At 39.8% G+C, this 15,104-nt stretch overlaps 1 protein-coding gene and 1 non-coding gene across 13 annotated transcripts in view; one reads left to right on the top strand and one right to left on the bottom strand.

The window, feature by feature from the left end:
- The window catches only part of CADPS2 (calcium dependent secretion activator 2), a 449,851-nt gene that overhangs the window by 180,245 nt on the left and 254,502 nt on the right, over positions 1-15,104 (top strand). For all 12 annotated transcript variants that reach the window (XM_072764916.1, XM_072764924.1, XM_072764914.1 and 9 more), the window contains exons 5-6: positions 4,347-4,583; positions 10,084-10,205. In XM_072764916.1, coding sequence (XP_072621017.1) covers positions 4,347-4,583; positions 10,084-10,205 — 359 coding nt within the window. The remainder of the gene's footprint in view (positions 1-4,346; positions 4,584-10,083; positions 10,206-15,104) is intronic.
- On the bottom strand, positions 9,879-9,985 carry LOC112910615 (U6 spliceosomal RNA). Its single transcript, XR_003233280.2, has one exon. It is a non-coding gene; the product is annotated as a U6 spliceosomal RNA (small nuclear RNA).

Raw genomic sequence — 15,104 nt, 5'->3', positions numbered from 1 at the left:
GAATGTGGGTTTATAACCTCGGGGCTTAAAGGGAGAGGGTCAGTGAGCACCCACAGAGATAGCACCCACTGGTTTCATTACAGACATTGATACGTTTAAAAAAGTGTAGAGAGAGCAGTGAAGCCAATGGAATTGGAAGGAGAAAAAGCCACCAAAAATAAGATGCCTTTAGTTAATGTTTAATTGCTTTCTGATTCAATTTCACCAATTGTAAGCCACCGTCATAAAATATTCATAAAGCTAATTGGAATTTACTGACCTTGTTGCATTGTATTTCTACAATGATCTTACGAACCCAGAAGTGGAGATGAGAACAATGAGTTCATTGTATAGATGAGGAGACTGAGATTTAGGGAAGATTACTGACTTGAAGATTACGGAACTAATAATATCGTGGAGGCTGGCCTCAAACCCTGGTCTTTGACTCCAGAGCCTTCAGTCTGATAAATCCAGAAGTATGGTCCATTAACAATCATTGGTGATCGGTAACCCCTCCTACCATACTTCACAGCACGATATAACAACAACAAAACCCCAGGGCAGAAATCTATTTCAAAGGATAGAAATACTGGCTTTAATGCTTTTGCCATGCCATAATTATTAGAAAGTAGCAGGAAAAATGTGGACTGGGCCGGAAAAACCTGTAGGCAAATCCATGACTGCTGTTTCCTAGATATAGAGCATTAGGCAAGTTTATTTAACTTTCTGAAGCCTGAATTTTTCTATCCATAAATTCATGAGGTAAGTGCTTATTGAAGGCCTCCTAAAATAACCAGGCAACGTAACGTGGTAGGCACCTGGGATTCATCCAGACAAACGTGTAGTTGTCTTGGGCTAAAGCCTGACAAACATACTCCTGCCATGCCCTGGTGCAGCTTGCATTTGAAGAGCCCCACGATAAGCAGTAAGTGTTCGTGTAACTGAGTTATGGAGGAGATCATTTGCTATTGGGAGAATAAAGGCAAGGTGAACCGGGAGTGTAGGAGAAGGGGAGGGTGCTCAGCACGGCCAGGTAAGTGCTCAGGGTAGGCCAGTTCCTGGCGGCACTGTCTTGAACGTTACACCAGAAGAAACTTGAATCATCTCTGACTCCTTCTTTTTCTCGTGCCTCATGATAAATTTATTAGGAGATCCATTTGCATCTGCCTTCAAAGTATTTCTAGAATCTGACAGCTGTCCCCATCCTCCACCTACCAATCTGGCCCAGGCTTCATCTACTGGAATATTAGGAGCACTTAAAAAGGGACTAGATTTGAATACTGAGAATTTTTTTGTAGAGCAAACATTTTCATGTGTATGATGTCTTAGGGCCTCTAATGAGCGAGTAAATTAGAACATTTAAACCCTGGTGTATAAGAAAGACTCACAGTTAAACTAGAGAATAACCCACTTCTGATTCTGTTCTAATTTAAAAGATTAAATTCAACATGTATGGTTGCCTGAAGTACAGTTGATTTTTGTTTCCAAGAGAGAAACGACATAAGCCGGCTAAATAAAGTTGATAAAATACTATTAATAAACCTCAGAGCTTTAAAACAGAGTTATCTCTCTTTTCCCCCAAAGAGAAAAAAAAATCAAGGAGAGTGTATTTCTTGAAAAGTTGGAAAATGTTGATAAGACAGTCAATTTTGGTGACTGTCTCCTCCTTGAAAAATGATAGTGAATGATGTGTTTTTAACTAAAAGCTAATAAAAATTGGGTTTTTGCTAATGCTAAGTTTTCCATAAGATGACACCTTAAAAATTTGAGAAAAAGAAAATTGGCCATCCAGAGTTTCAAACATGATTTTCTTTTGCTTTGCTAAAGTAAAATTTTTTAAAAGGGAAAATTATGAATCCTGCAAATACGAAATGAACACACAGTAATTTCATTCAGTGCATAATGAATGAGCAAACCAGTTACATGTTAAAACTAATGCAAGGAGTATATATCAAAAGTGATGTTTTTAGGCAAAGTTAAAATAAGATTCATGGATGAGATCTAAAAGTGGTCAATTTCTTGGGCAGCCCAGGTGGCTCAGCAGTTTAGCACCGCCTTCAGCCCAGGGCCTGATCCTGGAGACCCGGGATCGTGTCCCACGTTGGGCTCCTGCATGGAGCCTGCTTCTCCCTCTGCCTATGTCTCTGCCTCTCTCTCTCTCTCTGTCTCTCATGAATGAATAAATAAAATCTTTTAAAGAATAAAAAATAAAATAAAAATAAAAGTGGTCAATTTCCAACAAGGTTTTAAACTCAGGCACACATGAATCTCTTCCAGACAAAATTCTGTAAGGTAATGCATAAGCTCACCGTCTTGGACCTTAAACCAATAAATAGTAAGTTACTAAGTGTATTTCCTCAGATGACCTTTGGATGCCCTTTGCCCCTGTAGGGCATAGAAAGGACCCGGCCTTCACCTGTTTGCCTTATTTCTGAGTTTTGGATACTTCTCATAACAGCTTTTAAAGTCAGTGCATACATAGAAAAATCTTTTTTTTTTTTAAGATTTTATTTATTTATTCATGAGAGACGCACACAGAGAGAGAGAGACAGGGAGAGAGACACAGGCAGAGGGAGAAATAGGCTCCGTGCAGGGAGCTGATGCAGGACTTGATCCCGGGACCCTGGGATCACGCCCTGAGCCAAAGGCAGGTGCTCAACCGCTGAGCCCCCCAGGGATCCCTAAAAATCTTTTTACGGCTTATTCTGCTTGTTTTTTTTCCCTCCTTTTCTCTGTACTGAGAAACCATTCCAGAACATTCCCTCATAGTCGAGGTATTCTGTAACTGAATAGTTGAATATATTTCCTCACTCTTCTAGAATGTTGCTTCAAACTATACAAGAATGTTAAAAGGATACTTAAGAATCTTCCTTAAGAAAGTTAAGTATGCCCAGGGCATGACCCCGGGGTCCTGGGATCGAGTCCTGCATCGGGCTCCCTGCAGGGAGCCTGCTTCTCCCTCTGCCTGTGTCTCTGCCTCTCTCTGTGTCTCTTATGAATAAATAATAAAATGCTAAAAAAAATATGAATGTGGTTACTTAATTACTGTGTGACAATAAATATGCAATTTTAATATTGATTATATGCAAATTACGTTAAAAGAAATAGATGACAGTTATGTTTGGGTGAAGAGGAAAAACAGGTGGCCTGAGGCTCTGGGAGTGATCTGCGAAGCGGTGCCAGATGTTGCTCTCCATCCCCTGGGCAAATGGTGCAAGCGAGTCAGGCTGGGTGCAGGCTGACGAGAGCAGCACGGATGGGTTCTGGTCCCAGGATGGGGATCCCTCAGGCTACGCTTCGGATGACGTCCAGGGAGCTGGAAAGGCACAGAGCTTTCTAGAGCAGTACGCCACCGCCACCGGCGGAAAGGTGGCTGCTCGCATTCCCAGCCAGCCTTGTACGGTTGTCGCCACGTCACGTCGTACTTCGTAGAGCTGTCACCTGTTTTTAAGGGAAGAGCTGAGGCCAGGTTGTCAAAGATTAAGAAGGAGCCAATAGTGAGAGGAAGCCTCCTTTTGCTGTTTGTAGGAATATAAATGGGTGTCCTCTTCTCGAAGGGCAGTTTGGCCATATATGCCGATCTTTTAAAATACAAGTATTTGGAATGTCCTTTTCATTGAGTGAAAGAAGCTGACATCTGATTGCAGAGATCTAAGGATCAAATGGCAGTGCTCACTTAACGCAAAAAGGAAATTAGTCATCTAAATTTCTAGTTATTCTTTATGTGCAACTTTATTCATAAATTGGCCTTTTGTATTAAATTTAAAGTTTTCTAAATCTTTACTAGAAAACTGATTTTATAGTCATAAGGGGTCTGGTCATATTTGTGTGATGTGAAAATAAATTTTAGAAATATCATTATATGGCTATTATGTGGTTTTTAATTTGAATGCTTATAAAAAGGGATATTCTCTTAACAATACATATCTGAGGTAAGAAAGATGAATAAAATGTTTGTTTCCTAATAGGTACCACAGTGTATGCTGAACATTTTTCTTACCGACCAGTTTACCCCAAGCATTTCAAAGTTAACAGTGGCTAATTAAGATGTATCTAGACCCCGAATTTTCTTCCATGTAGGTTTTCAGTTTTTCCTTAACAAGTACATTATCAAAAATAAAGTTAATGTGAAAATGTTACTCAATTTGTACCATAATTATTTTGAAAAAGATATAAGGTACTCTTAGAAATAATCAAAATTACCGAAGCCTGATGACTTTAAAGCTTGGAGACTCAAGTATTGGGTAGACACATTTATATTGAGCATCACAATTTCTAAGACAGCAGACTTACACATTGTATAACCTTCTATGATAGAATTGAAATATGACTTTTGTAACATTGTTATTTTAAAATTTGTTTTCAAGGAAAGAAACTTCCCCAAGTTTATAGCAAAAGAAATGGAGAGTATGTATATAGAAGAGTTGCGGTCTTCGGTGAATCTGCTAATGGCCAACTTGGAAAGTCTTCCAGTTTCAAAAGGTGGTCCAGAATTTAAATTACAAAAGTTAAAGCGTTCACAGAATTCTGCATTTTTGGACATAGGCGATGAGAATGAGATTCAGCTGTCGAAGTCGGACGTGGTGCTGTCATTCACCTTAGAGGTAAGTGACTTCACCCCACGCCTCTGACAGCATAAACGGGACTGCAAAGTAAGCTGTGCTGACCTTCGTGGTAACGTTTTGAATTTAAAAGCAGTGTGATCTATTTTGAAGGAGTCATATTATTCTTCATTTGCTAGACAATCAGGTTGTGAATGCAAATCAATGCAAATTGTGCTTTAAACATAATAGCAGTTCTAGGATTAAAAAATAAGTTTTGAGACAAGTTGTCTTTATGCCCACTGGGCTGATGTAAGTTCATGGATAAAGTAAGCACCAGAGCACATCGGGTGGAGCCAGGAGTTAGACACATAATTGAATGCTCTGTGATTTGGGAATTGCTTTCAGGCTTTTGGTTTGCTTTGTTTTCAATCTGCCTCACCTATGGTGTTTTTCTAGAATCGAATCACACCGGCTAGCTTTGCAACACGATATTGGGTGCAGATAGATGATAGGACAGTTCTTCCTTTCCAGGATGTTCAGTCTCCTGATAGCTACAGTACCTACTATGAAGAACAGGAACCAATGTCAGGCGTTTAGAATTGTGATCCCGAAGACGGCAGAGTTTTATCCTTCGTATGCAGGTCATTCACTGGGAAGCAGATGTTGATGCAGACTCGTACCACAGCCCCCGTTGAGGTTTTCCATGGCACTGTTTTCTCGTTGCTAATGTTTGTGTTTGGGCTGATCCCTGTATGTGGTTATGCCTTTATACATAGCACAACACATACTTGCCACATCAAGCTTAAATTTACAGCACTCTCAAAACCTAAAGCTTGCAATTCCTTCCTTGCATTGTTAAATCTTCCTTTGCTGGAACCCACTACTGCTATTTAAATTTGTAGGTGGACCGAGGAAAGTACATGGAGTCTCAGGAGGTACCATCTTAAATTTCTTTGTTGATACTTGTTACTCTTGGCTTGCTTATTAGTTTGTGGCAGAAAAAGCAAATGTGTGCTTTGCTTCTTTCCTGAGCTTACTCAACTCAAAGATAAATTCAGACCTAAGGATAAGCCAGCTGCCTTCTCTTTCTTAACTGCCAGGCTAATGATTTCTTTGTAGTTTAATAGATTAAATTTACTTTGAGAGTTGGAAATAGGTTTTCATCTGACTCAAGACTCTTTTCTGGGGTTTCCTACTGATTTTACCATTACTGGGTTTCTCCTCAATCTCTTCAATACCTTAAGGAGATATTTAATGGGAAACTACACAGTATCTTACCTGTACAATTGTCTTCTCTTTCCTGTCTGTTTTCCTACTCACCAAGATATAAAGTGCCACATTGCTTTTCTTTTCCTCTTAAGGCTTTGTACAAAATATAATCAGTTACTTGATTATAGTGTAATTTGTAATGCAGATTATTTTTTTATCATGTGTAAACCTATCATGCAGAACTGGAAATCATTCAGAACACCTTCTCTTTTCTCTATTTAAAAATTCTTAAACAAAAGTTGTAAATAGCTGGCTTTTATGAACTCCCTTCCCTTTTGAAAATAAAATCATGCTTGTAAAACTGTGAATTATTCCATACTTTATTGCCAGTATATTAAACAGGGCTGCTCAGTTAACAATAAAATCATGTTAAGGGGAGAATAGGAATTAAACCTCCATTTTGCATGGCCTGAGGAGCTGCCTGTTTATAACCCTGTTTTGATGGTCCTCTGTTGCCCTGTCTATATAAGGCAGATATTTTCCTTGCACAGCATCTCAGAGATGTTTTCCACGATGTACCCCAGGATTATGAATAGGAGTGTGTGTCCAACAGCAAAATGAAGTCATACCTGGTGCAGCCTACACAGTGTTCACCTGTGGACACGGGGGAGGATAGATTAGGGCCCCGCCATCCCCAGGGCCTCCGATCTCCACCCCGTTAAACCCAGTAATTACCCCTGGCCAGTTATCCGAGCCTTGCTCCTCAACCTCAGAAAGTTCTGAAGGCAAGCAGTTAATCCAGTTTTAGGGTCTCACGTTTCATCAGCCAGGCTTAGACTGCATCCAATGGGTAAAGTTTCTTAAGAAGTGATGTCTAAGGAGTACGTGCAGATCTGAAAAACTGCTGAACTTTATCACCTCTTTATGACTGCCACGGACTGCTCTCTCCTCTCTCTGTACCGTTTGTTCTCTTGTCTGGCTGAATTTTTGCCACAGCTCTTTACCACTTAACACATAATTCAGTTGTTATGTTTATTGTTCACTACCTGGTGCATTCTATTAACATGTAAGCTACAGGAAGTTAAGGTCTCGTCTTGTTTACTGAGGTATCACAAGAGCCTAAAACACTGCCTGGCATAGTTGACTTGATAAATATTGATTGAACTGGGAACTTTGATATCCAAAAAGCAGCAGTTACAAAAAAGAAAAAGGCAGCAATTACTTTTAGGTCTCTCTATTCAGGAAGCCTTCAGAGGGAATAGTAAGGCAAGAGGGAAGCTAACCCACAGAACCGTAAGCCATCCAACGGTACATTAAGTATTCAAGAGAGGAGGACGACGGCTGTTAATCTATGAAGCTGAGTGTGCATGTTGTAGGAGAAGTAGTGTCACTGGCACGAGTGTAGTTGATTTTCAGTTTTCATTGGCATTAGGCTGGCAGACAACTTCTTTGTCTGGCAGTACGAGGTCTCCAAATACCGCCTAGCTTCGTTTTCTCAAACCTGCAGGTGGCCGAGCGCTGTGTAACTCAGGATGATGCTGCGTGCAGAAGTATGCTACCAAGATTTGTATTTTGTACACGCCTCCCTTCTTTCTGCTTCTATAATAACTCTGTATATTTTGTCTTTATTATATCCGTCACAGAGAGATTGGGGAAGACAAGATGGAATTCAGACTGGTTTTATTTTCCATGGTTCCATAATCAAGTTTTGTGGGGGAATTGGTCGAAGCCATTGCCTAAATTAGGTCAGCTGATGGTCCATGGAATTCTGGGCTGTCTTTGTCATTAATGATTGAGACTAGCTGCATTTTTTAAAAATTCCTTTTGGAAATCAGATCTGTAGAATTTTGTTGTTTTATTTATATGTATGGATTCAGAACAGAAGTTAACTTCCTTTGAAAGTGGCAGTTCTGCAGAATAAAACATTCCCAGCACAGATGGGAGTATTGTTTTTTGGAACAGAAAACTGTTTCACAAGTTGTGTGTTTCAGGAGGTCCTGTTTACAGTAGCTTGTGGTGGAGGTGACAGGAATAGTGGTAAGCAGATGCTTCCCTTCTTCTCCCTTGCACTTTGACTGTTGAGCACACGATAGGAAGAGATGCAGTGCAAGTAACATGTTCCCAAATAGGAACCAAAAGATCTCTACATTTATTATGTGTACACAGTTCTGTTGCTTCGTATGTTTCAAGTGACCTTAAAAGATTTTATTAAGAAGTCATTTGGGGGGATCCCTGGGTGGCACAGCGGTTTGGCGCCTGCCTTTGGCCCAGGGCGCGATCCTGGAGACCCGGGATCGAGTCCCACATCAGGCTCCCAGTGCATGGAGCCTGCTTCTCCCTCTGCCTGTGTCTCTGCCTCTCTCTCTCTCTCTGTGACTATCATAAACAAATAAAAAAATAAAAAAAATAAAAGAAGTCATTTGGGTCAGACGCCTGGGTGGCTCAGTGGTTGAGCATCTGCTTTTGGCTCAGGTCGTGACCTCAGGGTCCTGGGATCAAGTCCCACGTCGGGCTCCCTGCAGGGAGCCTGCTTCTCCCTCTGCCTGGGTCTCTGCCTCTCTCTCTCTCTCTCTCTGTGTCTCTCATGAATAAATAAATAAAATTTTTAAAAAGAAAAATTTGGGTCATGTTGCTAAGTAAGTCCATGTGGAATCCATTTTTCATTGATATGGTTGATGTATTTCATTTGCCTCAGCTTTTGCTTCATTTTATTTGTATAAGGATTTAATGAGTTTCAAAATGACTAACAAGTTTTATTTATTTATTTATTTATTTATTTATTTATTTATTTATTTACAAGTTGATTTATTAAGACTATATATCTCCTTTTACTTACCCTCCACAAAACCAAGTGCTTTTCTCTAACTTCCTTGAGTGTATTAGAGCAGCGAGGAGAGGTGTTACTGTTCTCCATTTGTTCTTACTCTCTTTTCTGTTAGGTCCTTTTCTTAACTCATACCCTGGTATGCATCTCAGTGCAATAAAATGACAGAAATCTTGCTTCAGGCAGGAAAATGGTTCTGGGGTTGGCATTTCTTTTTTTGGTGATTAGTTTCTCATTTTTAAGGAAAAATAGCCGTTTGTATTTACGAGCATAGCCCTTCTGTTGTGCTGAAGAGTGGAAGGCAGAGTGGTTTTGAGATGGCTTCTCTGAGACCTTTGGCCTCAAGATTCATATCACGACTTAGTGAAAAGTGTAGTGACTCTGATAATGTATTACGTGATCAATACATAATGATATGATGATATTTCTAATGGCTGTTTTGGTAGCTGCATAGCGTGAATGCTGTTAGCCTTGTTTGTGCAAGTATACCATGAGATCAGTGAAGACGTGAATGAGCGTGTTATAAAAATGCCATTGAATATATTTCATGAGTTTCAAGAACTTAGGAATGAAGATGCAAGTTTTGATTGGGAAAAAAATTACAAAAAGTACTTAATAAAACTTGTTTATGTGTACACCCAATGAAAATATTAGGTTACAGTATTTTAAAATCAATAGCTATTTATATGAATGTGAAAAGCCCACTTGAAAAATATTTGTTTACCATTTTTCCAGGAGTTTATAGAAACCATATCAGTCTTTCTACCCATTCTTGGTGCACTACACTGAGTTAGCATGTACCTTTAGTGGATGGAAATGTCATTTTTTTTTCCTTGCCAAGTTAGTGGTAAGATATTCATTGGCAAATCCTATTTTCCATATTTCATAATAAGATACACATTTTCTATAATATTTTATAAATATTGTCATCTAAAGTAAGTAACTGCAGAAAATTCTGATGATGTCACATACTGTTGACCACGAGTTGTGATGATGATGTGCACCATTCATAAATAGTGTTTCATTTAATGTGAAACCAACCTGCACTGCTTTTAGCACATTCACCCCATTTTCATGGGTGAATCTACTTTACTTCTGCTTGACCTTTAAGGATCTGCATTTACACCTCGATTCAGTAGGGCTTACATTTAGAGATTTCAGCCTTACTTTCATAAGCTGGCAGGAGATATTCCTTCAATACTATACTTCCTCAAAGTGCTATTTCCTCTGCCTACGTGAATGCAGGTAGATCCTATGGAAGATAAGATATCATCGGTGTCACCAGATAATTTTACCCATTAGTGATTCTTTTTTTTTCTTTTTTAAATATGGAACGCTTCACGAATTTACATGTCATCCTTGCGCAGGGGCCATGCTAATCTTCTCTGTATCGTTCCAATTTTAGTATATGTGCTGCCGAAACGAGCACCCCATTAGTGATTCTAATTGTAGTCAGTGTCACTATGTTTCTAGATGGTTAAAGACGGCCAATCTGATGCATCATCTCAATTCTTTTTGTATCTTTAGATTGTCATAATGGAAGTGCAAGGTTTGAAGTCCGTTGCTCCCAATCGAATTGTCTACTGTACGATGGAAGTGGAAGGAGGAGAAAAACTGCAGACGGACCAGGCCGAAGCCTCAAGGCCACAGTAAGCCACTTGAAAAAAATGTTTTCCCCTTCCAAAGAAATGTGTTTATTTATCTGAAGCATTGTTTGGTCGTATGCTCCGAGACAGTTACCTGTTAGCTCTGTCTGAACCACTTAGAATCATGGTGCGTCTTTCTAGATAAGGGTGCTGTCTTAGAGCCGTTGCGGAGCCCTGTGTCATGCAAACAGAAAATCTAACCTGCAGACGAGAAGCGAATAATGAAGCAGGTAAATGTAAATCATTGGAAAGGAAAGCATGGTTATCCTGGGTTATTTAAAGGTGATGCTTGATCCAATTTCGTCCTCTAGAATTGTAACCTGGTAGTTTTTCCGCTTCCTTGTGTTGCCCACGACCATAAAACACCGAAGACGTGGGGGTGGGTACCGTCTCACACAGTGTCTTACAACACGTAGGGAATAGACTTGAGTTAGGGAACCAGTAATCAGAGAAGCTAAAGCTGTTCTTTTCTTGCAGTTTTAGGTTTCAAATTCTGGGATGAGTTTAATTAAGTTTGGAAGATGTTCTTTGTAACTGATGGATACTTGGGAAACATCACTGTGTCTGGTAGAAATAACCAGGCTCGTCTGAGGAATTTGAGTGACAAGTTTCCTGATTTTCCTTTTTTTCTACACTGCCTTTAGAAAAGGTTTTTTTTTTTTTTTCCTTCCCGTTCCTCAAGAGTTAGGATTTTTGTCTTGTCACAACATGATGATGTGGCCTGTTCATTCAGGAAACGTCCCTTCAGATCCTGGCTAGGCGCTGGTTAGATAGAGCTGAATAGAAACTTTCCTTTTCCTTAGGGCTGGCACTAGTTTGAGGTGGGGACACAGTAGTGTTACAGGACAGATGTGCACAGAGTATTAGGAGATGGAGAAGCAGCACATTGAAACCTTTCTCCCTGCCTTACACAAAGCCCTACAGGCCTGCCCCTCACCAGCCTCTCCTTATCCCTGGGACCTCATCTAGCCTCGCCCTTTCCCTGGTCAGTTGCTGGACTTCATGCCATTCCTCTTGCTTTTCCCACCTTCCAGTGTATCTTTGTGTGGTTGGATTCTTGGTATTAGACATTTCTCCAAAGAAGACCTGCACATGGCCAACAGACGCATGAAAAAATGCTCACTGTCACTCATCAGGGAAATACAAATCAAAACCACAAGGAGATGCCACCCCTCACTGGTCAGAATGGCTAAAATGAGGGAACAGCACATGCTGGGGAGGATGCAGAAAAAGGGGATCCCTCTTACACTGTGGGTGGGAATGCATACGGGTGTAGCCACTCTGGAAAACAGTGTGGACTTTCCTCAAGAAGTTAAAAATAGGTGTGTGTGTGTGTGTGTGTGTGTGTGTGTGTGTGTGTGGACAATGGAATATTACTCAGCCATCAAAAAGAATGAAATATTGCTATTTGCAGTAATATGGGTGGAACTAGAGTGTATTTTGCTAAGCAAAATAAGGCAGTGAAAAACAAATACGATATGATTTCACTCATGTGGAATATAAGAAAACAGATGAACACGGGAAAGGAAGGAAATCTAAAATAAGATAAAAACAGGGAAACCATAAAGATTCTTAACTATAGGGAACAAACAGGGTTGCAGGAGGGGAAGTGGGGGGTGGGGTTGGGGTAACTGGGTGATGGGATGAGCACTGGGTGTTATATGTAAGTGATGAGTCACTAAACTCTACCTTGAAACTAATAGTACACTGTAGGTTAACTAACTGGACTTTAAATTAAAAAAATCTTGACTTGGGGCACGTGGATGGCTCAGTCAGTTAAGCACCTGACTCTTGATTCCAGCACAGGGCTGGGTCTCAGAGTTCAAGGTGCACTGGTCTGCACACTGGGCTTGGAGCCTATTTTAAAAAAAATCTTAAGCCTCACTTGCTGAGAGCCTCTTTGAGGTGACCCAATATGGAGCAGAATCTTTCTGGCTCATTCTAATCTTCAGACTAATGTGTTTATTATCTGTTCATTTATATTTCCCTCTTGAGAAAGGGACAGATATCTTGTCCTCCTTGATCTTCTCACACCGTCTAGGCTGTCAGAATTGACTCAGTTGCTTGCACTTATTTTTATGGCTTAGTCACAGTAAATATTGAAGGGTGTGGGCTTCACTCCTTCAGGCAAACAGAGCTGAGTTACGGTGTGACAAGGAAGGGAAAATAATGAAAACAAACAGCCCTGTCAAGAGAGTCTTTAAACCTACGAGGAGGCTGTGAGGCAGAAGGAAATCGATGGGGGATATTTTTGGTGGGGTGTATGGAGTCCAGAGAGAGGTTTGGGTTTTTGTTCTAAGGGTCAGTTCTGTTAGTCTGCAGTAGTATGTTCACAGAGTTGTGCAACAGCAATTTCAGAGCCTATTCATCTCCCCAATAAGAAACAACTGTACCCCTTACCTGTCAGCCTCAGAGCACCTGTCCTGACCAACTACTGACGGATGTCTGTCTCTCTAGAGTTGTCTGCTGGGCATTTCAGGTAAATAGAATCATGTCATATGTGCTCTTTTGTGACTGGCTTTTCCCCTAACCTGGTGTTTCGTGGCTCCTCCATCTCTGGCATGTATCAGAACGTCTTTCCTTCTCGTGGCCAAATCTTAGTCCAGTGTACGTCTATGCTGCGTTTTCTTTATCCTTTCATTTAGATTGAGGACACGTGCATTGTGTCCACCTTGTGGCTACTGTGAAGAATGCTGCAACTAACGTACAAATATCTGTGGGAGTCCCTGTTTTCAGTTGTTTTACGCATATATGTGCCTATATATATATATATATATGGAATTGCTGGGTCACCTGCAACAATAATTGCATGTTTAGATTTTTGAGCATCCACCAAACTGCAATAAAATCATTACACCATGTTATTTTCCTATCAACAACGTATACGAATTTCAGTCTCTTCACATTCACACCAATGCTTAGTATTTGCCCTATGCAGTCATTCTAGTAGAGAAGAAATAGTATCTCATTGTGATCTGATTTACGCTTCCCTCCTGACTAATGATGTTGGACATATTTTCATCTGCTATAGCAGCTATTTGTAGATCTTCTTTAAAAAAAAAAGACTTAAATAAAGTCTTCTCCTTTTTTATTGAGTTGTCCTTTAAGTTGTAAGAGCTATTTATATATCCTAGGTGTTATATTCTTATATATGACTTACAAATATCTTCCCCCATTGTGTGGATTATCTTTTTATTTTCTTAATATTGTCTTTTGATATTATTCAATTTATCTACTTTGTTGTTGTTGCTTATACTCTTGGTACTGAGGCGAAGAATCTAGTGCCCAGTCCAAGGTCACAAAAATTTAGCCCCATGTTTTCTCCTAAGATGTTCATAGTTTTATATCTTTAATTTAGGTCATTAATCCATCCTAAAAGTTTATTTATTTTGAGAAAGTGCACGCATGTGTGCACATGTGGGGAGGGCAGAGGAAGACGGAGAGAGCATCTCAAGCAGACTCTGCACTGAGCCAAGAGCCCTGTGTGGGGTGCAATCTCATGACCCTGAGATCACAACCTGAGTGGAAACCAAGAGTCAGCTGCTTATCCTACTGAGCCAGCCAGGCGCCCCTCATTAATCTACTTTTACGTTGATTTTTATTTGTGGTTGAATGTAAGGGTTCAGTTTCCTTTTTTTGCATGTAATAGTTCAGTTGTTTAGTTCTTCAGTTGAAGAAACTATTGCTTTCCCATTAAATGTTCTTGGCAGCCTTTTGGAAATGAACTTACCATGGATAGACGGGTTTGTTTCTGGATCTGAATTGTAGGGCATTCACATCCTTATGCTAGCACCACGTTATTTTGATTGCCGTTGCCTTGTATGCAGTGGGTTTCTGTTTCTGTGTTGGCCTCGTATGACATTTTAAAACCACGAGTATATGTTTTCTGGCTATGTTCTTTTTCAAGATTATTTTGGCTATTCTGAATTTCCATGTGACCTTTAGGATAATTTTTTTTCCATTTCTACAAAGACTTTGCAAATATTTCCAGCTGGGATTTTGGTAGAGATTGTGTTGAATCTGGTCAATGTGGGGAGTACTGCCATCTTAATGAACAATGTCAGGTCTTCCTATGCATGAACATAGAGTGTCTCTCTGGTTTTTGGACCTTTGTTTCTTTTAATAGTCTGTAGTTTTCAAAGTGTAAGTTTTGCACTTCTGTGGTTAAATTTATTCCTAGCATTTTATTATTTTTGATGCTATTAGAAATGAAATCGGTTTCCTGAGTTATTTTGGATTAAGTACATAAAGATGACTCTTTAACTATTGGCTTTATGTGCTACACCCTTGTTGAACTTGTTTATTCTAATGGGTGTTTTTTTATTGGATTTTTAGATGTCTGTTTATATAAGATCATGTCACTTGCAAGGAGTGATAATTGTATTTCTTTTTGCCCGATCTGGATGCCTTTTATTTCATTTTTTTTGCCTAATTGCCCTGACTGGTTCCTCCACTGCAGTGGTGGGTAGATGTGGCAGGAGTAGGCATCCTTACATTCCCCCTGATTTTAGGAGGAAAGCGCACATCTTCCATGGTTAAGTAAAATGCTAGCTCTGCATATTTTTTGGAGATGCCTGTTACCAAAGTGAGAAAGTTCCTTTCTATTTGTAGCTTCTTTAAAGTGTTTTTGTCATGAAAAGATGTTGAATTTTGTTAAATGCTTTCTCTTTATCTGTGGAGATGAACATACAGGTTTTACTTTTTATCCTGTTGACGTGATACATTACCTAATTTTTAGGTGTCAAACCAACCTTGCATTGCTGTCATGATTTGCACCTAGTCAGGATGTATGATTCCTATTTGTTACTACATTCAGTTCTCCAGTATTTTCTTAAGGACTTTGGCATCTCTTTAAGAAATAGTGGTCTATAATATCTTTTTTGGTGACCTGGTTTTATATTG

This window comes from Vulpes vulpes, chromosome 7 (genome assembly GCF_048418805.1).
Source record: "Vulpes vulpes isolate BD-2025 chromosome 7, VulVul3, whole genome shotgun sequence".
NCBI lineage: Eukaryota > Metazoa > Chordata > Mammalia > Carnivora > Canidae > Vulpes > Vulpes vulpes.
This window is presented reverse-complemented; position numbering and strand designations above follow the sequence as displayed.